At 41.9% G+C, this 20,851-nt stretch overlaps 1 protein-coding gene across 1 annotated transcript in view; it reads left to right on the plus strand.

The window, feature by feature from the left end:
- The first annotated feature begins 12,839 nt into the window (after window positions 1-12,839).
- The window catches only part of LOC123957319 (voltage-dependent L-type calcium channel subunit alpha-1S-like), a 19,051-nt gene continuing 11,039 nt past the window's right edge, over window positions 12,840-20,851 (plus strand). The window contains exons 1-3 of the mRNA XM_046030011.1: window positions 12,840-12,972; window positions 14,596-14,692; window positions 18,268-18,370. Of these exons, the coding sequence (XP_045885967.1) occupies window positions 12,914-12,972; window positions 14,596-14,692; window positions 18,268-18,370 (259 nt within the window). The 5' untranslated portion in view covers window positions 12,840-12,913. The remainder of the gene's footprint in view (window positions 12,973-14,595; window positions 14,693-18,267; window positions 18,371-20,851) is intronic.

Here is a 20,851-nt window from a genome sequence, read left to right on the forward strand (position 1 = left end):
GCCAATCCCAGCTGACATCGGGCGAAAGGCGGGGTCCACCCTGGACAGGTCGCCAGTCCATCGCAGGGCCACACATAGACGAACAACCAGTCACACTCACACCTAAGGACAATTTAGGGTCGCCAGTTAACCTAGACTGCATGTCTTTGGATGGTGGGAGGAAGCCGGAGCATGCAGACTCCACACAGAAAGGCCGGGGCAACCGGGGTTTGAACTCACGACCTTCAAAATAAAACTAGTCATTTGGATAGGTTTAGGCAAAGATCTTGGTTGGGTAAAATTAATTACATTATTTACGTGACAGATGATAGTGAGGTAGAGGAGGAAGAGAGCCGCAGGGTTAATAATGGCTTTTGTGGAGCTTTTTCGTTCACCGCGGCTCCGTCTACAGCAGAACTGTGACAACAGCTGCTCTAGAGTGACGTCAAAGTGGCATCAATTCTGACCCGAGTGTCCAGACTGAGGTCGCATTTAAAAAGATCCGACCTGTATCGGATTTGGACCACATATGAAAGTGGCCCAAGTCTGAACAGGAAAAGCTCAGATTCCATGTGACCTGGCCTGTTCACGCGGATTTGTTAGACTTTGGCTTACAGTCTGAACGTAGCCCAAGTCTGTTTATTCTAACAACTGTGCCTGGTTTATGTCTGTGGTTAATGTGTGTGTTTCGCTTTGCCTGCTTGCTATGCCTGCACGTCTCCGGCCAGCCACTCCACCATCTCCTATCGCCCATCTGTCCTCGGCCCCTGCCAGCCATCATCTCCACTTCACCTCCACTCCACCTCTCCTCTGTGTCCGTGTCCTGCGTTTGGGTCCACCTTCCTACAACACGGTGACGGTGGATTTATCTGTGTGATAAATAAGGACTTGTTTACGTTTATTGGACTTGAAAGACATAAATTAGGTTTTTCCAATATGCAGATTCGCCTGTAACTATAAATATCCAAGCCAGCAGCTGCAGCACGATCCACATCAGCTGTGCGACTTCACACCTTTTATCATCTCCACACGCAAATATACTTAATTAATATAAATAATTAGAAAATAAGTTAATGAACAACAGTTTTGAGGTTTCCGGGCAGTCCTAGGGGTTAAAGAGGTCTGCCGTAAACCTCCAACCATCAAAACGTTGCATCAAACATTCATATTTTCATTTATTAATTCTCTGATCAGACTGTCCTGATCGCAATTATATTTCCTACTACCTGTCTTATGACCACATTAAACACTAATTTTTTAAAAAGTTTAGAATGCATAATTTTGCTAAATGTAAATAATATTTGTTAATATAGTTTTGGTATCTGAAACTCAGGTGACGTGTTAATTATTCCACCTAAATCTCCTTTTGTGTAGAAAACTGCTTTACAGACTGGAATTTTGCCCTCAGAATTTCGCTTGGCCAGCAGCTCCTCCTCCCAGCTGGGCCGGTCGACCCCAACATGGCCGCCTCCACCCGGGCTTCGCCCTGTCCTACCTGTGAAACCATGCTGAACCCCTCAAACTGTCAGCGGTCAGAGGGGCCGAGCCGCCTCGCTGGAGGACGGACGGTGACTTTGGAAGAGTTTTAGAGTTCAAGTCGAGTTGTTTGAGCGAATGTTTCAGTTTTATATTGTTATTATCTTTAATTGATCTATTTTATTTTTCATCATTTTGTTTTCTGAGCTTCGTACACAGCTGTCGGTTTTTTCATTTGAGCTGGGTAATTTCTTGTTTTTGTTTATTTTTATATCTAAATAAAATAAACAGAAAGGTCTAAATTTAGATGTGCTGTGTTTTTTTTGTCCAAAACACTGGATCATGCATTTCCCATAATGCAACTGGATAGGGTCTTTCATTGGCCTAATACCAATGTCCCCCCTAAGCCCTGAACCCTCACAGACTTTACTGACGTCATATTTAGCCCACTGTTTACTATTTTTTTTATCAAGTTTAAGCTGTATTTCTGTAAGCTTTATTTCACTCATCTCACTTAGAGATAAAATGTTTTGTAAAATTTGAATGTTAGCTTTGTTTTCATTTTTATTGCAAAGGAGACATAAACTTACCCCAGTCACCGGTGTTTAGCCTTGATATGCCGCTTCAAGTTCGTAGTGTTTTTTCCAGAAATCTTTTCCAACACTTTGCCGTCCGATATTTTTTGTCCGCCTCACTGTATTTGAAACGGGACCGAATATCTAAGCATATATATATCTTCATATATAATATCTTCATCACCAGAGTTCGCTTCCTCCACAGGAACGTTTTCCTCGCGCACCAGGCGTCGCCGCGGTCGGCCAGCACTCAAAGCACAGGAAGAAAAAAAAACAGCTGAATGAACACGCTGTTAAAGTGAAAATTTAGAGGGAGAAAATATTTAATATTTTGTCTCCTCATTATACTGACAAAAAGAGAGATTTTTATTAACATTTTTATTTTATGAATTACTTCTTCTAATCTTATTCTCGTTATTTTTTTTGTCATCAATATTGCATGTTAATATGGTCACAGTCAGTGTTTAAGGACATCGTCGCCGTTTCGCCATCGTCTCATTATAGTCGGGACGGGAAAAAGGTCGTTGACGAGGATATTACGTTTGGTTTCGTCTGACGAAAGTAACCCGTGTTTCACGTCATACCGCTATGAACTGTTTGCAATTCCCTCAGGCAAAGTCTGCAGAAATGTGGACTGACGAAAAAGGGCTCAAAACGTCTGCGAGAGAGCCCTCATGCACTTGACGATTTGACAGTGGGACGGCCCTAAGCCCTCACGCACTTCCCGGGAACGCGCCTCACAGTCTGTGAGTGTGGACGTTGGGATTGGCCCATTAAATCCTCCCCACCCGGCAAACAGCCACATGTCAAAAACCTCCACGGCTGCAGTTTTTTTCTTTCTAATCTCCAAGCCCAAACTGAGACTACCCTGATGACATCACTATGACATCACCAGGGTGATTTTTCTAAATTGGTGGAAGATCCCTTTTAGATTATTAAACATGAGAAACGTTTAAATTATTTTTGGCTTGTAGTGATTTAAAATTGTTTCCATGTTGTCTTTTTACAACCTTTTTTTTATTTACTTTTGAGCTGAACTGTCAACCAGTCCTTGTACCCAAATGACAAAATAGGTCGATTGTCAAGTATCCCAAAGTTATATATAAGACCGTTTTCCAAAACGACATTTGTGAGCGTTTCCCATGTAAGTCCAGTGGCAAACGGACCGGACCTTCAGTATGGTACATAGTTTAACACGAGGAAAACTCTTGTAGTTTGGTTAAGTTTAGGCAACAAAAGCACTTGGTTAAGGTTAGGAAATACATCATCTGACTTTGCTACGGTCTTATGGCCACTAGAAAAACATAAATATGTGCAGTAATTAGCTGTATAATAATCGACCCATACGGGCGTTTGACTTGCTGGGTCTGCTTGTTCACACAGTACTACTCTATGGTTTTTCATATTTCTCTCCAACATCCCTGTTTCCGTGAAATTCACTTTCCCTTTCTTTATTTTTTCCCTCTGACCTTTTGACCCCTCCGCCCGCAGCCATCATCTTCCTGCAGCAGCTATGTCGGGTCAGACTCGACCCAACATTTCTCCTAACCCCTGAAATAAAAGAAGAAAAACAACGACGACACTGACTTATGAGTGTTTGACGGTCATTCTTCACGCAGGAACACGGTGTCGGAGGGTATATCCAGGAGTAAACTTTGATTACGTCGTTTCAGGGGGAAACAGTGGCAAGAGGGGAGGAGGATCGGGGGGGGGTCAATATATAGGAAGTGGCACATTTTACCCACGGGGTGTTTCCATCTCTGCTCCCTCTGCCGGGTTAGATATTACATGTTGTAATTCAGCCGGGGGAATAATTGACCTGTCAACGGGTTCACGCCACCAGTCCCATCAGTCGACAGCGGCCGGCCTTGACTTGACTTTGTTTCTGCAGATTGATACATCCTGTTTCCCTATTGTACAGTACACACACACACACACACACACACACACAGCCTGAGGAAGCTGTGGAGCTGCCGAACCAGCGCATGTTTTCCCCCAAAACAGTATTCAACGCTACAGATCCTGGCGGGGTCGAGTAACACAAGTCGCAGGAGCAATATGTGGCCAGACGTACTGTATGTGGACAGACCTGGTGAGACTAGCGTGCAGAGTCCTGACCTGCAACACCAGGCGCCTCCTGTTACGGTCCTACTCACCAATCAGAGCGGGCACAGGGCGTGTACATTTTACAACAACAAACGAAACTGGAGGAAAACATGTTGGACACGGACGACGGCCGTGCTGCGGTTTGGTCCGGTTGCACCTCACACTGACGTGTTTCAGCAGCGTTTAGCTTACACGTTTGTCATTTAAGGGTCGGCCCTGACAATGTTGGGTTTTAAATTGACATGCCCAAACCTAAAAAGTCCACCTCAGGGGTTGGGTTCATCACTCCTCTATCCGCAGGATTTGTTTTAAACGTTCAGCAGCCAAACTCAATTTTAGCACGTATAGATGCAACAGCCAAATCAGTAATCATGGCCAATAATGAATAAGTGTGATCAGCATACTTGTTAACCTCAACATCACAGCTGAAATTGGGAGACCAAACCGCGAGGTGCACTTAATTACCATCACGGCACACGCCGGTGTCGCAGCAACTGAGCAAAGTTGATTTGTGCAGAGTCAAAAACGTTCTCCTGACATTTTGCGCCCCATATCCACATGTAGCATTTCAGAATAAGAGCGTTTTGCCCTGATTTTTCAGATTTAGCTTATTTGTTCAGTCGTCCTTGATTTTTGCACTTCTACCATGGTTAAGTAAGTTAGTGTAAGTGTTTTATTTTGAAACTCGACTGGATTCTCTCTGCTGCTTTGTGTCTGACTTCCTGCCCGGGTTCATCTGCTCTGTGCTGCTTGACGTGGCTTCCGTCAAAAATGGACTGGCTGTTAATATTGAAATTAAGCAAAATAATTTTTAAAAAATCGCAAATTGAATTGTAATCACAATATCTGGCATGAAAATCACTATTATACTCGAAATCGTTCAGCCCTAAACAGCACATTAATAAACCTGCATGTTTATTAATGTGCTGCTCTGTCAGAGTCAAGTATAGATGAAATCTTCACCTGTCCACATACTGATTTTTTTTAATGTGACATCTAATCCAAGAAAACAGTTAAGAACTTGGACATTTTTGAGTTTTCATAAAGCACCTGAACGCACCACTACTTCAGGAACTCCTGCCCCAACATCGAGATGGCTGGTTGTCAGACTATCATTTTTAAGCCTTGAGTTCAGCATTTTGACAGGCTTAAAACAAAAAGTACTTACTGGAAAAAATTAAAAGGCCGACTCCTAATAAGCATTTTTAACACCGCAGGTTACACGTCACCGTGTTAGCGACTTGCTTCCTGGTCTCTGTTCCTCTAAATGGGACCATAATTTACTAAATGAACATCATACTGTGTTGAAGAAGACTTGAAACTAACGACTGAGACCATAAACTCATCAGGAAAGTGTTTACTGAGGGAATAAATCAGCTGACAAGTAGAAACATTTTCTCATAGACTTCTATACAATCAGATTTATGGAGTGTCAAGTAATCAGGTGTTCAGATGGTCATCAATCACGGGTAAATTCTTTAGATGAAGTGGACCAATAAAAAAAATGTTAGATTAGAAATCTGCATTTTAGGTGTTATTTGGAAGTTACAGAAGGTTACAGTGACTGTGATTTGGTTTGCTTGGCAACTGTGGGAACCTTTTACAAAATGAAGCATTTATAATCGTGTCTATTTTAGTTTCTCTACCTTGTTCTAAATACTCAAAAATCCTGTCTGTCCAAATTTTGGGAACAATTACGGGGGAAAAAAGAGAAAACATAAAGCACTTGGAAAATTGTAGACAAATTAAAATATAAGAAAAGTACATTTAAATCAATCACATTCTGCCAAAAGGTTAAAATAAAGTGTTTTAAATCATTACTTTATATTATCATGTGACAACATCTATGGAATTACAGAGATTATTATTCTGTTTCAGTTTTAATTTATCATTTTCTTTTCTGTATATTTGAATATTTTTCATTGTTTTCTTTTTCTTCGTCCAAAAGATTTAGCCTTTGTAACAGAAATCAAAAAACTTTTCAATCTATCAGAGCAAAGTCTTAAAAAGTAGCTGTTATATTGGCTTTTCCTTCCAATACTTTTTAAATCGAATTCTCTTTTCCCACTGTGCGTTTGTTTTTGGTTTTTTTGGTGGATGGGAGCTCAGTGTCCAACACAGCAGGAACAAATATTTGACAAACAATGACAGTGACCCAATAATCCGACAGACTGGCATGCTAGCATACAGTATGTTTCAGAGAGGATTGTCCACGCATGGCTGCAGCTCGCCGTGATGCCGTCGCTGCAGATCTGTTCATCTGCGACCACAGACAACACACAATGGATTAAAAGCAGGACGACGCTTCGTCCTTGTTCAGGGTTCGTCTTTGAGCGGGAAGCTGAACCTGTCAGCTGGTGCAGCGACGCAACGGTCTGTCAGGACGGGGAGGGGGTCCAAACACACACACACACACACACGTTCGTGGTCAAATTGAACATAATCAGCAGGTAGAACGTCCACCTGACTGACACAAACTGTTGGAAAAGTAGCAGCGTCCTGCCTGTCACTTTAAAGCAATTTATATTGCTTTAAGAGCAAACCAACAGCATATGGAAGCCAAACTAACGCAACAGCTGTTTTAAAGGTTAAGTCTGGTATTTTGACCAGAAACAGTTCTCGTCAAAGCCACCAGACTCCATTTTTTTACCCCTTTGGTCTGGTGTGAATTTGATGTTTTAAAACGCCAAAGTTACACAATAACACGAACAAACCAACCTGACCAAGGCAGCAGTAGATCAGCAAGGTAAAATGACCGTTTTTATCAAAGGAGGCCGGTGGCTTTGACGGCGGGAACATAGTGACTGTTTCTGGATCAGTAAAAAGGATCTTACTCTTTTAAAAAGGTCTCTCTCTGTAGGGATCCTTTCCATAATGCCGTCAGACACTTAAAATAACAATCTGAGTCTGTCAGTGGCAAAAACAAGCACTTTAGTGGACGATTGTGAAGATTACGTTGCAGTCCTGTTTCTCCGCTGCCGACGTCGGCATGCTCTCTCAATACTAGACTAATTTTAAAAAAAATTAGTTTTCCTAATTAGTCACAAGGACACAAAAACATAGTAAAACAGGGTCCAGGTTGAAAGATGCTGAACTTAAGCCTTTAAGACAGCATACACAGAAAAAGTCTAGAGATCAGTGGACAAGATTTCAGTGTTTCAGTGAAAAATGTCCTGGCTGCTAAATGATTCATAAAAGCAGGGAGACAAGAGTAAAGAAAGAGTGACAGTAAAACATCAGAAAGAACTGGAGGTCCTGTTGGTTCACTGTGTTCGGTGTGGAGCATGGAAAAACAACTGACACGCAAAGTTTTGTACCTTTTGAGGTACTTGTACTTTAGTTACTGGAAATGTTTGTGATAAACAGCAGGATGAAGTGTTTATGGGCTGAGAAATTTCTCCTCCTCCTTCAGCTATAAAAATTACTGGATCAGCTGGAAACTAAAATATTTCCCTCTGAGTTGTAGTGGAGTAGAAGTTTAAATAAAATACTCAAGTACTGGAGTAAATGTACTATATCCCACAACCCTACGTCCATAGATTCACTATCCAACCTGTTTGCTGCTTACAGGAAGAAGTCATGCCACTTCAGTTTAGCTGTTTATTTATATCTCCCCTTTTAAATACCAGCGAGCCCCGCACAGCTCAGACTCTGGCTTCATGTGGAGTGAAACTGCGGTGAAGAGCTTAGTGTTTCCTCAGAGCTGATTATGTAACCCCGCCCTGCCCGCAGAGTAGTCAGAATAATGGCGGCCCGAGCTAATCGATGCTCAGACTGGGTGATTTATCGCGTTTGCTGAAATCAGCAGTACGAGCTGTTTCAGAGCGGCGAGGGGATTCTCTCTCCGGCTTCCCTCTCTCATACCCTGCTGCTCAGAGTTTTAATTGGATCCCTGTATGAGGCTTCCAAGAGGTTTTCATGGGGGCTTTACCCACAATGCACGTCTCGCTCCTCATAACCTACATCACTAATGGAGACAAATGTTGCATTGCATCCTGGGAGAGTTCTCTAATAGGAGGAGTTGGAGAGGAAAGAAAAGAAAGTGTTTTTTAACAGGAAGTCTTGGCTGTGTGAATCCTGAAAATCTACAAGTGGGGAGAAAAAGAAAAGTGGGAGCCGCAGAGGTAACCAAATACAGTTAGTTCTTTTAGTTGTTCTTTGCTTTAAAGGTCCTCAGACACTAAATCAAACAAAACTGCTGCTGCACTGCTTTCTAAACGTTAATACTTTAAAACATGTTTCACTTCTGGCCACTCCCAGATTGGTGATATCACAATGGGCCTTCCCATCAGTGAGTGGGCTGTGGCCAGCTGTTTTAAGTACTTTCCACTACCTTTCAGAGAGAAAGATTGTACTCTCGCTACATTTATTTGACCGCTGTAGTTGCTTTGGCATTTTGAACTCATAAAACGTGATGCCAGTTTGAAGTGGAGCAATAATTCAAAGCAGATCATTCATTTTAACCAATGGCTTATAACCTTTTCCATAGTCTTCCTCAGATGATGGAGTTGCTCAGCTGTCATCACAGGACTGAAATATGTAACTTCAGTCATGTGATGATTATATTAATGACAATATTAAAATAAAGCTGTGTCTGATTACAATTCTATTGTCAGAGGTTAAAAATGTCACTGGGTGGTAAGTGTTTTTGGTTTCTTATGTTATGTATTGCTTGGATCAGTTATAGGTGACTTAGATTTACAAATAAAGGAGGTTAAATCTCAAAAAAAGATGGAGGATGCTGCTAAAATTACATGAATAAGCTGCCTGGTATCATCAAAAGGCTTATGAATAACATACCAATTTCTTAAGCCATTTGGTGTGGTATTCCAACGCATTTTTTTCCTTTCCCGGGTCATTTGCATTGACTTCTATTGTGCAGAAACGGCGTGCCATTTATTGCCTACTGTCACAGGTAAAATCAGAGTGTGTGGGATATGAATAGCCATGAAAGTCCAACACTAAGGTGGTGTAGGGTAGTGATGTGCGATACCACTTAATTCCTATACAATCCAATACCGAGTAATACCCAGGCTGGTACTGCCGATACTTTTTACATATTTTATTTCTAGTTTAATGTGACCTCCATCTCCCGTTTCTTTATTTATGAGAGAAATAAGGACAGGAATCCAAGAGCAGGAAACGTTGGTATTGTAATATCGATACTCCGCACATCACTAGTGTAGAGGTGGTCGGGTGGATAGAAGGTTGGTTCCAGACCCAGGAGTCCGGCGTTCCATTCCAGAGTGAAACAAGAATTACACAACATTAGTTTTTAAGTTTTATTTCCGTTACGTTAGCATGCTACATCGTTGCTAACGTTAGCTACATAGTGTTAGCTATTACGTTATGTTACATAAGTTAGCATTCTACATTGTTGCTAACGTTAGCTACATAGTGTTAGCTACTACGTTACATTACGTTACATTACATAACTTAGCATTCTACATTGTTGCTAACGTTAGCTACATAGTGTTAGCTACTACATTACGTTACATAAGTTAGCATTCTACATCGTTGCTAATGTTAGCTACATAGCATTAGCTGGAATGTTACTTTATATTACGTTACATAAGTTAGCATTCTACATTCAATTCAATTCAATTTTATTTATATAGCGCCAAATCACAACAACAGTTATCTCACAGCGCTTTTCATAAAAGAGCAGGTCTAGACCGTACTCTGTGATGATATTTACAGAAGCCCAATAGTTCCCACCAAGAGCAGCACTAGGCAACAGAGGCAAGGAAAAACTTCCTTTTAAGAGGCAGAAACCTCGAGCAGAACCATGGCTCAGGGTGGGCGGCCATCTGCCTCCACCGGTTGGGGTGAGGGTGAGGGTGAGGGTGAGAGAGAGAGAGAGAGAGAGAGAGAGAGAGAGAGAGATGTAAGGAGAGAGAGAGGGGAGGGAGGCAGCCTACACAATATACACACAGAGGTACAGACAGTGAAGGTGATGTTGCTATAGACTAAATGAAAAATGGTACAGATATTTATAGTAGTGTTAATGGTAACAGTTGTAATGTTAATGATTATAACAACAATAATAACAATAGGACTAGTAACAATAGTCGTTGCAGCAGAGGGTGTCGAGCAGGAACACGGGGGAAGCAGGTGACCCACAGCCACAGATCCAGAGCCAGAAACACCTGCAGGAAGTGATAGGAGGAGAGAGGAGAGGGACGAGAAAGCACAAGAAGGGGAGAAGTTGTGTTAGTAACATGCATTAATGGGATGAGGTTGCATACAGAGGGAGAGAAAGTAGAGGAGAGAGGAGCTCAGTGCATCATAGGAAATCCCCCGGCAGTCTAGGCCTATAGCAGCATAACTAAGGGATGGTTCAGGACTCACCTGAGCCAGCCCTAACTATAAGCTTTATCAAAGAGGAAAGTCTTAAGCCTACTTTTAAATGTGGAGATGGTGTCTGCCTCCTGAACCCAACAAAATCATATCTAGTATAGAAGTGCTGACTAAGGGTAAAACATCTTTAAGCAGCCTAGTCGGGATGGGGTCTAAGAGGCAGGTTGATGATTTAGATGAAGAAATTATTGAAGTTAGTTGGTAAAGATTGAGGAAAGCAAAGCAGTCCAAACATACATCAGGATTTACAGCTGTTTCTAAGGTTCCTGAGTTGAGAGATAAGTCGGTGCCAGTTGAGGGCAGGTCTTGGTGAATTTTGTTTCTTATAGTTAGAATTTTATTATTAAAGAAGCTCATGAAGTTGTCAGAGCTGTGACTCTTTGTCAGCCTGGCTACAGCGCTGAAAAGAAACCTAGGGTTGTTGTAATTTTCTTCTAACAATGATGAGTAATACACTGCTCTGGGCTAATTGAAATTAGCATACGAGTCCTCCTTTATTTTGTGACTTGGAAATTAATTAAAAGCTGATGGAATCACATCCTTAAATTTAGCTAGAGCATTACAAATAGACACGCCATTAGGCAAAAATTTCTATACGAGCAATACAAACTCAAAAGTTATCAAGTAGTGGTCAGATAAAAAGGGATTCTTTGGGAACACTATTAGACTTTGACAGACTGTATTGTCATTTAACTGCACATTCACAATGTACATTTGAGCAAGATTTTTTTGCAAGGCCCCAAATAAGATGTATTGTAACAGTGAAATGAATATAATAGTGCAGATAGTAACAGTTGCTCAGTGCAATAGAGTTCACAGTGTCCATTAGATGTTCAATTTCAATACCATATACCAGAACAAGGTCGAGGGTGCAGGTGAAACAGTGAGTCGGTTTATGAACACTTTGAGAGAAGCCAATTGAATTCAAAAGAAAAAATGCAATACTGAAGCTGTCATTCTCAACGTCCACATGAATATTAAAATCCCCTACAATAATAACTTTATCTGTTTTAAGGACTAAAGTTGACAAAAACTCTGCAAATTCAGATAAGAATTCAAAGTACGGACCAGGTGCTCGGTACACTATAACAAAAATAATTGGTTGCAGTGATTTCCAACTTGGGTATGAAAGACTAAGAACAAGGCTTTCAAATGAGTTATAGTTTGGTTTAGGTTTAGAGCTGATTAATAGGCTACAGTCGAAGATAGATGCAACTCCAACTCAACTTGTTATGCCATCCAGGCTATGTTTCATCAGGTACAGGTGCCTGATAAACATGTGAACTTCCTTCGCTTTCTTTGGTGGCCTAGTGGCAACACTGACCAAGAACCAGCGGAACATCGAATGAGGGTTCACTTGTTTGGAGCTATATCATCCCCAGGTTGTGCCAATTATGCCTTGAGAAGAACTGAAGGTCAATGTGTCTGATTTTCCAGATGAAGTGATCAGCATAGTTCAGATCAGCATAGTAGAGAGAAGCAATTCAAATTGCAAAGGACTTGACTGCGATCTATGATAAAGGCAGATTTAGTCTCCTAAAATGAGTGACGAATAGCCACTCAGTGTTGATGTCAATCCCAGGTAACATCATGTCACATTCTGCTTGTCGGCCATGTTTTAGTTTTGCCCTCTTGAGTTTTTGTCATATTTGATCAGTTCAGTATCTGTTATTTAGTATGTTGTTTAAGGGTCCAGTCCGGTCTGTTGTCCTGTGTCCAGTCTGTTAATGTCATTGTAACCTCTGCTTGATTTGTTATCCCTTTTGATTATTATCTCTGTGTTTATCTGTTCAGTTATCTTAGTCTGTGGTTGAGTTGTCAGTGTTGTCCTGTTACCTTGTCGTCCTTAGCCACTCTGTGTCATTAGTTCGGTCCCTGTTTGTGTTGTTGCTAACGCCTTGTGTTAAACTCCCTGTTTCTGTCATGTTTAGTTAAACCTTAGCAGTTGGTCCATGTTTTCTGTTTGTGGTTTTGGTCCCTGGTATAGTGTTCTCTGTTTAGTCTCGTGTATTCCCTTGTTCATCTACTGGTTCTGTTTAGCTCTGCATCTCAGCCCTGTGTCCTAGTTGTGTCTTAGTTCATGTCTTAGTGTTTACTTTTGGTCTGTGTACTTGGGTGTTCTGGGTTAACTGTCTCTCTGCTGGCCTGCCTCTCTGTGCCCCCTGTTTCTCTGCTTGCCTGCCTGTCTCTGTTTTCCTGCTGTCTCTCTGCCTGCCTCGTTAACCTGATCCCAGTCACCTGTGTTGCTCCATCCCAGCTCGTTAACCCATGTGTGCATATATACTTGTTTGTTCCCTCAGTCTGTGTCCGGTCATTTTATTGTCATGTGTAGTGTGTTACACTCTGTCGTGTGTTTGGAGGAGTGTTCTGTCTTATTCTGGATTACCTGCCTGTTTTGGACCTAGTTCCAGTGCTGTATGGATTCGGCTTTATTTTGGACTCTGTCTGCACCTTTCTGTGTACACCCTGTGTTTCAGTAAGTTTGAATAAACCCCTGAACGGTACCTCTGCCTTGGTGTCTTACGTTTGGGCTCTCACCTCCTCTGCGCTCACCACCTCCGATTCGTGACACATCAGAGCAACAGAGATGAAAGAAGTGGCTTTGGACACGGACCAGCTTCCTATGGAAAGAGCACTTGGAAGTGGTATATTGAATCTGACTAATTTAGGTTCAAGGCTTCAGTATAGGAACAGCCACAGACCAAGAGAGGCATTTTGTCTGTGGTCAGCTCACTGTATGATCCATTAGGTTTTTTGGGCCCCTTAATCATGCCAGCTAAGTTAATGTTGCAGGAGCTTCTGCAGAAGAAACTGTGATGAACAAATACCCCCTTCCTTCTCTAACAATGGTCTGATTGGTGAGAGGATTCAAGATGGATCTCTGCATTAAAACTTCTGACTTTGGAACATCTGTAACAGCCCATATTCATAATTTTTCAGATGCCAGTCCAGTTGGATATGGTATGGTGTCTTACCTGAGACTGAAAAATGGTGATAAAGTGCATGTTTCATTTCTTGTGGGAAAGACCAGAGTTACGCCCCTGAAGCAAATCACCATTCCTTATCTGGAGCTCACAGCAGCAGTTCTGGCTGAATGCTCCACAGACATTGACCAGTGTATGTGGACTCCAAGGTCAATCCTGCAGATGAAGCATCTCGTGGATTGAGAGCAGAGGAATTTCTCACACACAGGAAAGGGATTAAAGGTCCAGAGTTTCTCTTTTTGTCAGAGGAGTGGCCTACCTCTGACATGGGTTTAGCTGTGATTCCCGCTGATGACCCAGAGGCCAAAAGAGAAGTAGCAGTGAATGCTATTGTCAAGCAATCAGAAGATCCCACAGACCATCTCATCAATTACTTTTAATCTTGGAGGAAGCTTAAAACATCTGTTGCCTGGTTCCTCAAGCTTAAAAGAGTTCTTTTGCTTCCGAGTCAAAAGAGAAAACAACTTAAAGCCACTGAGAGTGACAAAGATATGCAGGAGTTAAAGGTTCAGTCGAACAGAAACTTCAGAGCTTCAAAGCCACACATGGAGGGAAAACCTTGACCCCAGAAAGTTTTGATGAAGCAGAAAAGGCAATACATTGTTTTTTCAGACCTGGAAATGGCCAGCGAGGTAGAGGCAATACCAAACGACAGACCCATTAGAATTGGGTTTTTGGTTTGAAGGTACTGGGCAGCTTGGGCAGGTGAATCTACATATAGAGGTAGTCACATTTAGCATGGGTCGGCACCGGGATAAGTTCATGGTTTTTGACCAGGGCAAAAGAGGCTGCAGACACCATTTGTTAGTTTGCTTGCTTCAGTGGAAATAAATTGCATAAACACTATCCTTGCCTGGACAAGATTCGTTCCTCAGGTGCCTCATTGGCCGTTTGATTTTGAGTTTTTTCATTTAATTTTTTGTTCTTTTTGTCTGATTTAAATTGAGGACAAACCACCACTACAGTCCATTAACCAACATGTCCAGATTTTGGGTTTTGCTTAATATACTTACTTAATGCTTAATATACTGTTCACTATTAAATAAAAAAAGGAATTGCAGTAAAGGAATGTTTGTATTTGTGTGAGTATAAACTCATTTATTTGTGATTTACAGGGGGCGTATTAAGCACCTTGATGTGGTAACACTACTACGGAGAATACCTCCTCCTCTGGGTTTTGGCAAGTTTTGTCCTCATCGTATAGCCTGCAAGGTGAGAAAAATGTTCAGCCTGATGTCTGATGAATGTTTCTGATGAAATCACTCAAGTGCCCCCTGAGACTCAGGATGTTGACCTACTCCAAGCTGCTTGAGAACCTGAACAAAGACCTGGGACATGAAGTTTGCCAAGTTAGCTAAGTTATCTGGATAATCAGTTACCACAGGAACGGTGGTCATGTTGGGCTTTATCGGCACCTTACCCTGTCCAAATCATTCTCCAGAACAAACTCTACCCCTGCAGGTGGAAAAAGGGGTGAGCCCCCACAACCACCAAACCTGTCACCTGGTCTGATTTGAGGAAAGCAGGTGTGCAAAGGTACAAGCAGACTCATTAGAGAAGGACAAAACATCACACAAAATGAAAGACTGCGAGCCGCTATTTCCCTCCTGACAAAACACAGCACATACACAAACACGTCAGCAAAGCATCTCCACACAACTCTACAAACCAAGTCTTACACACACTATACACTCCAGCGTCTTTCACCAAAGCTTACCTGCGCAACCAGCATTTCCTCCATGCAAGACTGTTTGATGAGCCCCCATAGATAACATATTAAAGGACACCATACCCAAGGATTAGCTGTAAGCAAATTAATTTCATACCCAAAATAAATTACCAAGGATTTAATCAAGCTATGTCAGAAAGTCTGGAGGTCTGGCCAAAAAGAATAAGAGAAGGGAAGAAGCCTGAGCCAACCCACAAAGGGCAGCAGGACTCAGAACTTCAGTATAACATAACAAACAAAGAAAGTTACAAAATCTAGAGTATCCTCAAAAGAAATGAGCACAACAAAAAAAAACAAGGGGGAAGTGCCTGACAGTTACTTGTAAGAAGCTGTTCACTTGGCCCATGACTTAAGATGGCTAAAGTCGTGGAAAGTAAAGTTCAGTTAATTTTAACCAGGCCTGCCAGCTCTTCACATTAGTTCGGAATGAGATTTGGTGTCAGTGAAGTCAGTGCATTTTAGTAGGCCTTCTGTGAGTGTGTGTGTGTGGAATTTTGTTTCCTTGTGGCCTGGATCACAGGCTACCTCACTGACAGGCCGCAGTATGTCAGGCTGCCTGTCAGGCGTCATGGCGAGAAACAGTGACACACCCCAAGGAGAACTGTACTGTCACCGTTTCTTTTCACACTCTACTGCACTTTCTGACTTTTGCTTTGACTCTGGAATGAGCCACCTCCAGAAGTTCTCAGATGACTCCTCCATCGTCAGCTGTATCACAGATGACAGGGAGAAGGAGTACAGAGACCGGATTTAGAGCTTCATTGGATGGTGTGATAGCAACTACCTCCAGCTCAACACAGGACCAAGGAGCTGGTGGTGGACTTCAGACGCAGCAAGAGCCCCCACACACCCGTCGTAACAAGAGGTGAGGGAGTAGAGATGGTGGACACCTACAAGTTCCTGGGGGTGCAACTCAACAAAAAACTCGACTGGACAGACAAAACGAGGCCCTCTACAGGAAAGGACAAAGCAGGCTGTTCTTCCTGAGGAGGCTCAGGTCCTTCAGTACTTGCTCCAGGCTGTTACGGATGTTTTCCCAGTCTGTAGTGGCCAGTGTCATCTTCTTCACTGTGGTCTGCTGGGGAGGTAGCATCAGAATCAGAATCAGAAGGAGCTTTATTGCCAAGTAGTGTTTTACACATACAAGGAATTTGCTTAGGTGATAAGGTGCTACACGCAGACAAACATACAGTTGACATAAATAGATGTAGAAATATATAAATATGGAATAGACAATGCAAGTTATATAAGAATAAAAAAATAATAGATGAAAATAATATAATTCGAGAGAGTTTAAGTCCGTGAGATGGAAGACTTTAGAAAGTTGCGTGGCGCTGCGAAAGCCCCCGCTGCAGTATCACGGATCACGCGTAAAATCCATCCAGCCAGAGGGAACGATTACCAGCTGTTCACAGCGCACCAGTCATAATAGCGACACAACCCATTGTAGGTACCGGAGAGGAAATGGGGGCGTTGGGGCGTACAGGACCAGGGAAAGGAGATTGCGGAGCGACGGGGCACTGTGCGGACGGTCAGTCTGTGATGGAGTGATTGTTCCCTCTGGCTGGATGAAGCACGATCTGCTGACATTTCCTCGTGTCTGGATCATTCCAGCATACTGTTATCTGTTTCTGATGGGGTTTGCCAAAGAAGTTTTTTAGGTGTGTTGTCCCAAGTACTTAGTGCAATCTCAGGCAGGATGGGCAGGTACATACGATTTAAACATACTCAGGACGCACTGAACGAAACAACCCAAAGTTTTCCCTCCTGACTCTCCATGGCGGAAACCATTAAAACATGCAAAACCCTAATTCAAATACTCCCACCTCCATTGTGTTTGCTCCTGTCTACGCAATAATTCTTAGTAAATCACCCATAACAGGTACTAAAACTGCACGTGCAATATTTTAGAATGCACACGCAATTTAGTACTCTTTATTCAGGATGTTATGAAATCAGGCCCATGGTGTTTTTTCAGTCCATGAATATTAATACATCTACATTGAATGTTACTGATTCTACAATACTACTTCTGTTCTTTTACATTCCTCTTTGCTGCTATGTCAACCTAAATTTCCCCAGGGGATTAATAAAGTTCTATCTTATCTAACTCTTATCAGTTTAAAAACTGTAGCAGCCAAATTGACACGTATAGATGAAAAGCTAAGTCAATGATCGCAGTCACTGATGAATAAGTCTGGCTGATCAGCATGATTGTCAACCCCCAGACATCATAGCCTTAATCAGGTGACCAAACCTAACCAAGGTCTCTGGGGATCTTGTCCCAGAAAACTGTTAATTTCAGACTGCCTTCTCAGCTCCTCAAAAGCAACACATTATGATTAAGATGGCTATCATGCTAAGTTTAATTATTCTGCCAGATATGTGGTAAATATACATCAGAAAAAGCTGCTTACTTTCTGTTGGTTTGACCCTTATAATCAGCTGGGTGTAAGTGGGCAGGAGAAGTAGAGAGATGTGATCTGATAGACCAAAAAAGGGATGGGGTTGGGGGACTTTTATGGTGAGTCTGCAGTGATATTCAATATCTTTCTGTAACTTGTACAGTATGCACAGCATTTTCTTTTTTGCTCAGTGTTGAATGAAACACCTCCAAAATAATAAACAATACACCCAAACCAGCAGAATGATGTGATTTATTTCAGAATTTTTTCAGCAACATTCTGACTGTATGCATTTTAATTAACTAATAATAAAAATATCTAAACATGTGATTTCATTTTGTCCCCTATCACTTCCACTGTAAACATGTTAGGATCTTTTAATGGCCAGAATGAATGGCAGGAATGACAGAAGCAAGCAAAACCTTTTTGAATGTACATATATGCAGCTTCTGGTTTAACACAGACTTGACAATACTTTAAAAAATAAACTTATACGAGAGGAAATGGATATAAATATTTCATAACAACTCAAAATAGAAAATGACCTGAAGCTGAAAAAAGTATTTAGTATGTGTTCTTGTTTGAGTAACAAAGCCGAAGCCGAATGTGATTAACATGTCTGCATGTTTGTGTGTTGTGTTTTGTTTCTTCAGAGGTTGGTCTCGATGAACATGCCTCTCAACAGTGATGGGACAGTTACCTTCAACGCAACACTGTTTGCCCTGGTTAGAACTGCACTGAAAATAAAGACAGAAGGTTTGTATTATCAGCAATGTATGTGGAAAGTATACTTATGTTAGCCATTTCTAGTGAATATGAATTTCCAGACAATTGCCTGTAGTTTCACACATAATCCCATTAACCTGTCAGGAGCATTATTACATCCTACTAAATCTGTCACATTCAAATACTGGAGGTCCTGGTTCAAAACTGATTTTTGATATGGTATGAATGAAAGTTGAAATGAGAAATTGACGTGAGACAATGTGCTAAATAGTAGACCTATCCTGGTGTTGTAGGGATGTAACAGGTTTTGAGGCTATTAACACCATTACAATATTTAAAGTTCTCAACTTTCCAGTTCTGCATAATCAACCTGCCTCTGTCATAGAAGAACAGCAGAATCAGTGCTCAGGTTGTCTCTTGGCCCTAGCACTTTCAAAACTCTAGGGTGATCACTTTAGTTCATTTTGTGCAGGCTCATCGATAAATCCGCTGCCGTCACCACTGCTCTGCCATTGCCGTCTGGATTTAGTCCCCTCAATATACAAGAAAGCAGGACTCAGATGCACCCAACAAATTCCACTCATATAGGAAATAAACACACACAGTGAGGAAGAGAAGAACTACTTTCCTTAGCTTGGAGGATAGTGAGAGTTGACACAGCAGAAGTCTGGATGTCAGAGAGTCTATGGCGAGGTGAGACAGGGTCTATATGAAGAACTCAGCATCCGACCAGGTGGCTTCAGGTAAGAAATCTGGCGTCTTCTTGATGGGGACGGGAACCAACTGGTGGAGGAGATTGTTGATAGTGATATAGTTCAGTGGTGCATCAATTAGCAGCATGTGCCTTTGTGTTGACATACACGACCCATTGTGGACAAGTTTGTGCATCGCTCTCAAGCACACAGCAAAGATCAGAGAAAATCACACCATCAAGACATTATGTAAAGTCACCATAAATCACAGTGTGTGAATATTTGCTGCTGTACAGTGTGCAAATGCAGGCATTGCAGTACCGAGTAACAGCGGAGCTGGGAACCCTATTGTAAACGTTAGGATTTTTATTGTTATTCTTCCGTACGTTTTCGCCTAATTCCGATACTGCAGCCTAGACAGTAATGAGACGACGGCATGCGAAAGAATTCGCTCACTTCTACCACTAGGGGGCGTACAAAGAAAGCTCCTAAAAATTGTTCCTCTAAAACCACAGGTCACATTGGCATGAAACTTGAGCCAAATTGTTCAGGATGGTCCCCTCACTACAGGCACCAAAGGTGAACTAAATATACCGATAGATGGCGCTGCTATTGCAGATTAAAGATGTGAAAAAAATCCCATTGACTTACATGCACAACCACAATTCCGATTGATACCAAATTTGGGGCAATTGTTCCCCCTGATGACATCTGAAAAGTTTGGAGCAATTTGGCCAAAAGGTGGCGCTATAATCGAAGCTGAAATACCGTGGGAAAATCCCATTAATTTCAATGGGATTTTGAACCAAAAGACATTTTGCCTCATTCCGATGGTATAAGACACGCCTCTGTGCAATGACGTTTTCATTTCGATAAACTGCGAAAACTGAAAAACCTATTTTAATTAACTCCTCTGAAACCGCAAGTCTGATCACCACAGATAAAAGTCTGTAGAGGGAATTTTGATCCACCAAAAAACCTCCGAATTATAAGCTAACAAATTTTTGCCAAAACGCAAAAAAACAGGATGTGATGTCATATCTTACATTTACAACGTCCGAACTACACCAAACTCGGGGACCTTATCAGCTACGCCCTCCTAACGGGCTGTGTGAAATTTGGTGTCAATTGCCCTCTAAGTAGAGCTACTAAGCGTATGTCAAGTAACACTCCCATACACATACAGTGAGGAAAATAAGTATTTGAACACCCTGCTATTTTGCAAGTTCTCCCACTTAGAAATCATGGAGGGGTCTGAAATTGTCATCGTAGGTGCATGTCCACTGAGAGACATAATCTAAAAAAAAAATCCAGAAATCACAATGTATGATTTTTTAACTATTTATTTGTATGATACAGCTGCAAATAAGTATTTGAACACCTGTCTATCAGCTAGAATTCTGACTCTCAAAGACCTGTTAGTCTGCCTTCAAAATGTCCACCTCCACTCCATTTATTATCCTAAATTAGATGCACCTGTTTGAGGTCGTTAGCTGCATAAAGACACCTGTCCACCCCATACAATCAGTAAGAATCCAACTGCTAACATGGCCAAGACCAAAGAGCTGTCCAAAGACACTAGAGACAAAATTGTACACCTCCACAAGGCTGGAAAGGGCTACGGGGAAATTGCCAAGCAGCTTGGTGAAAAAAGGTCCACTGTTGGAGCAATCATTAGAAAATGGAAGAAGCTAAACATGACTGTCAATCTCCCTCGGACCGGGGCTCCATACAAGATCTCACCTCGTGGGGTCTCAATGATCCTAAGAAAGGTGAGAAATCAGCCCAGAACTACACGGGAGGAGCTGGTCAATGACCT

This window comes from Micropterus dolomieu, linkage group LG19 (assembly GCF_021292245.1).
Source record: "Micropterus dolomieu isolate WLL.071019.BEF.003 ecotype Adirondacks linkage group LG19, ASM2129224v1, whole genome shotgun sequence".
NCBI lineage: Eukaryota > Metazoa > Chordata > Actinopteri > Centrarchiformes > Centrarchidae > Micropterus > Micropterus dolomieu.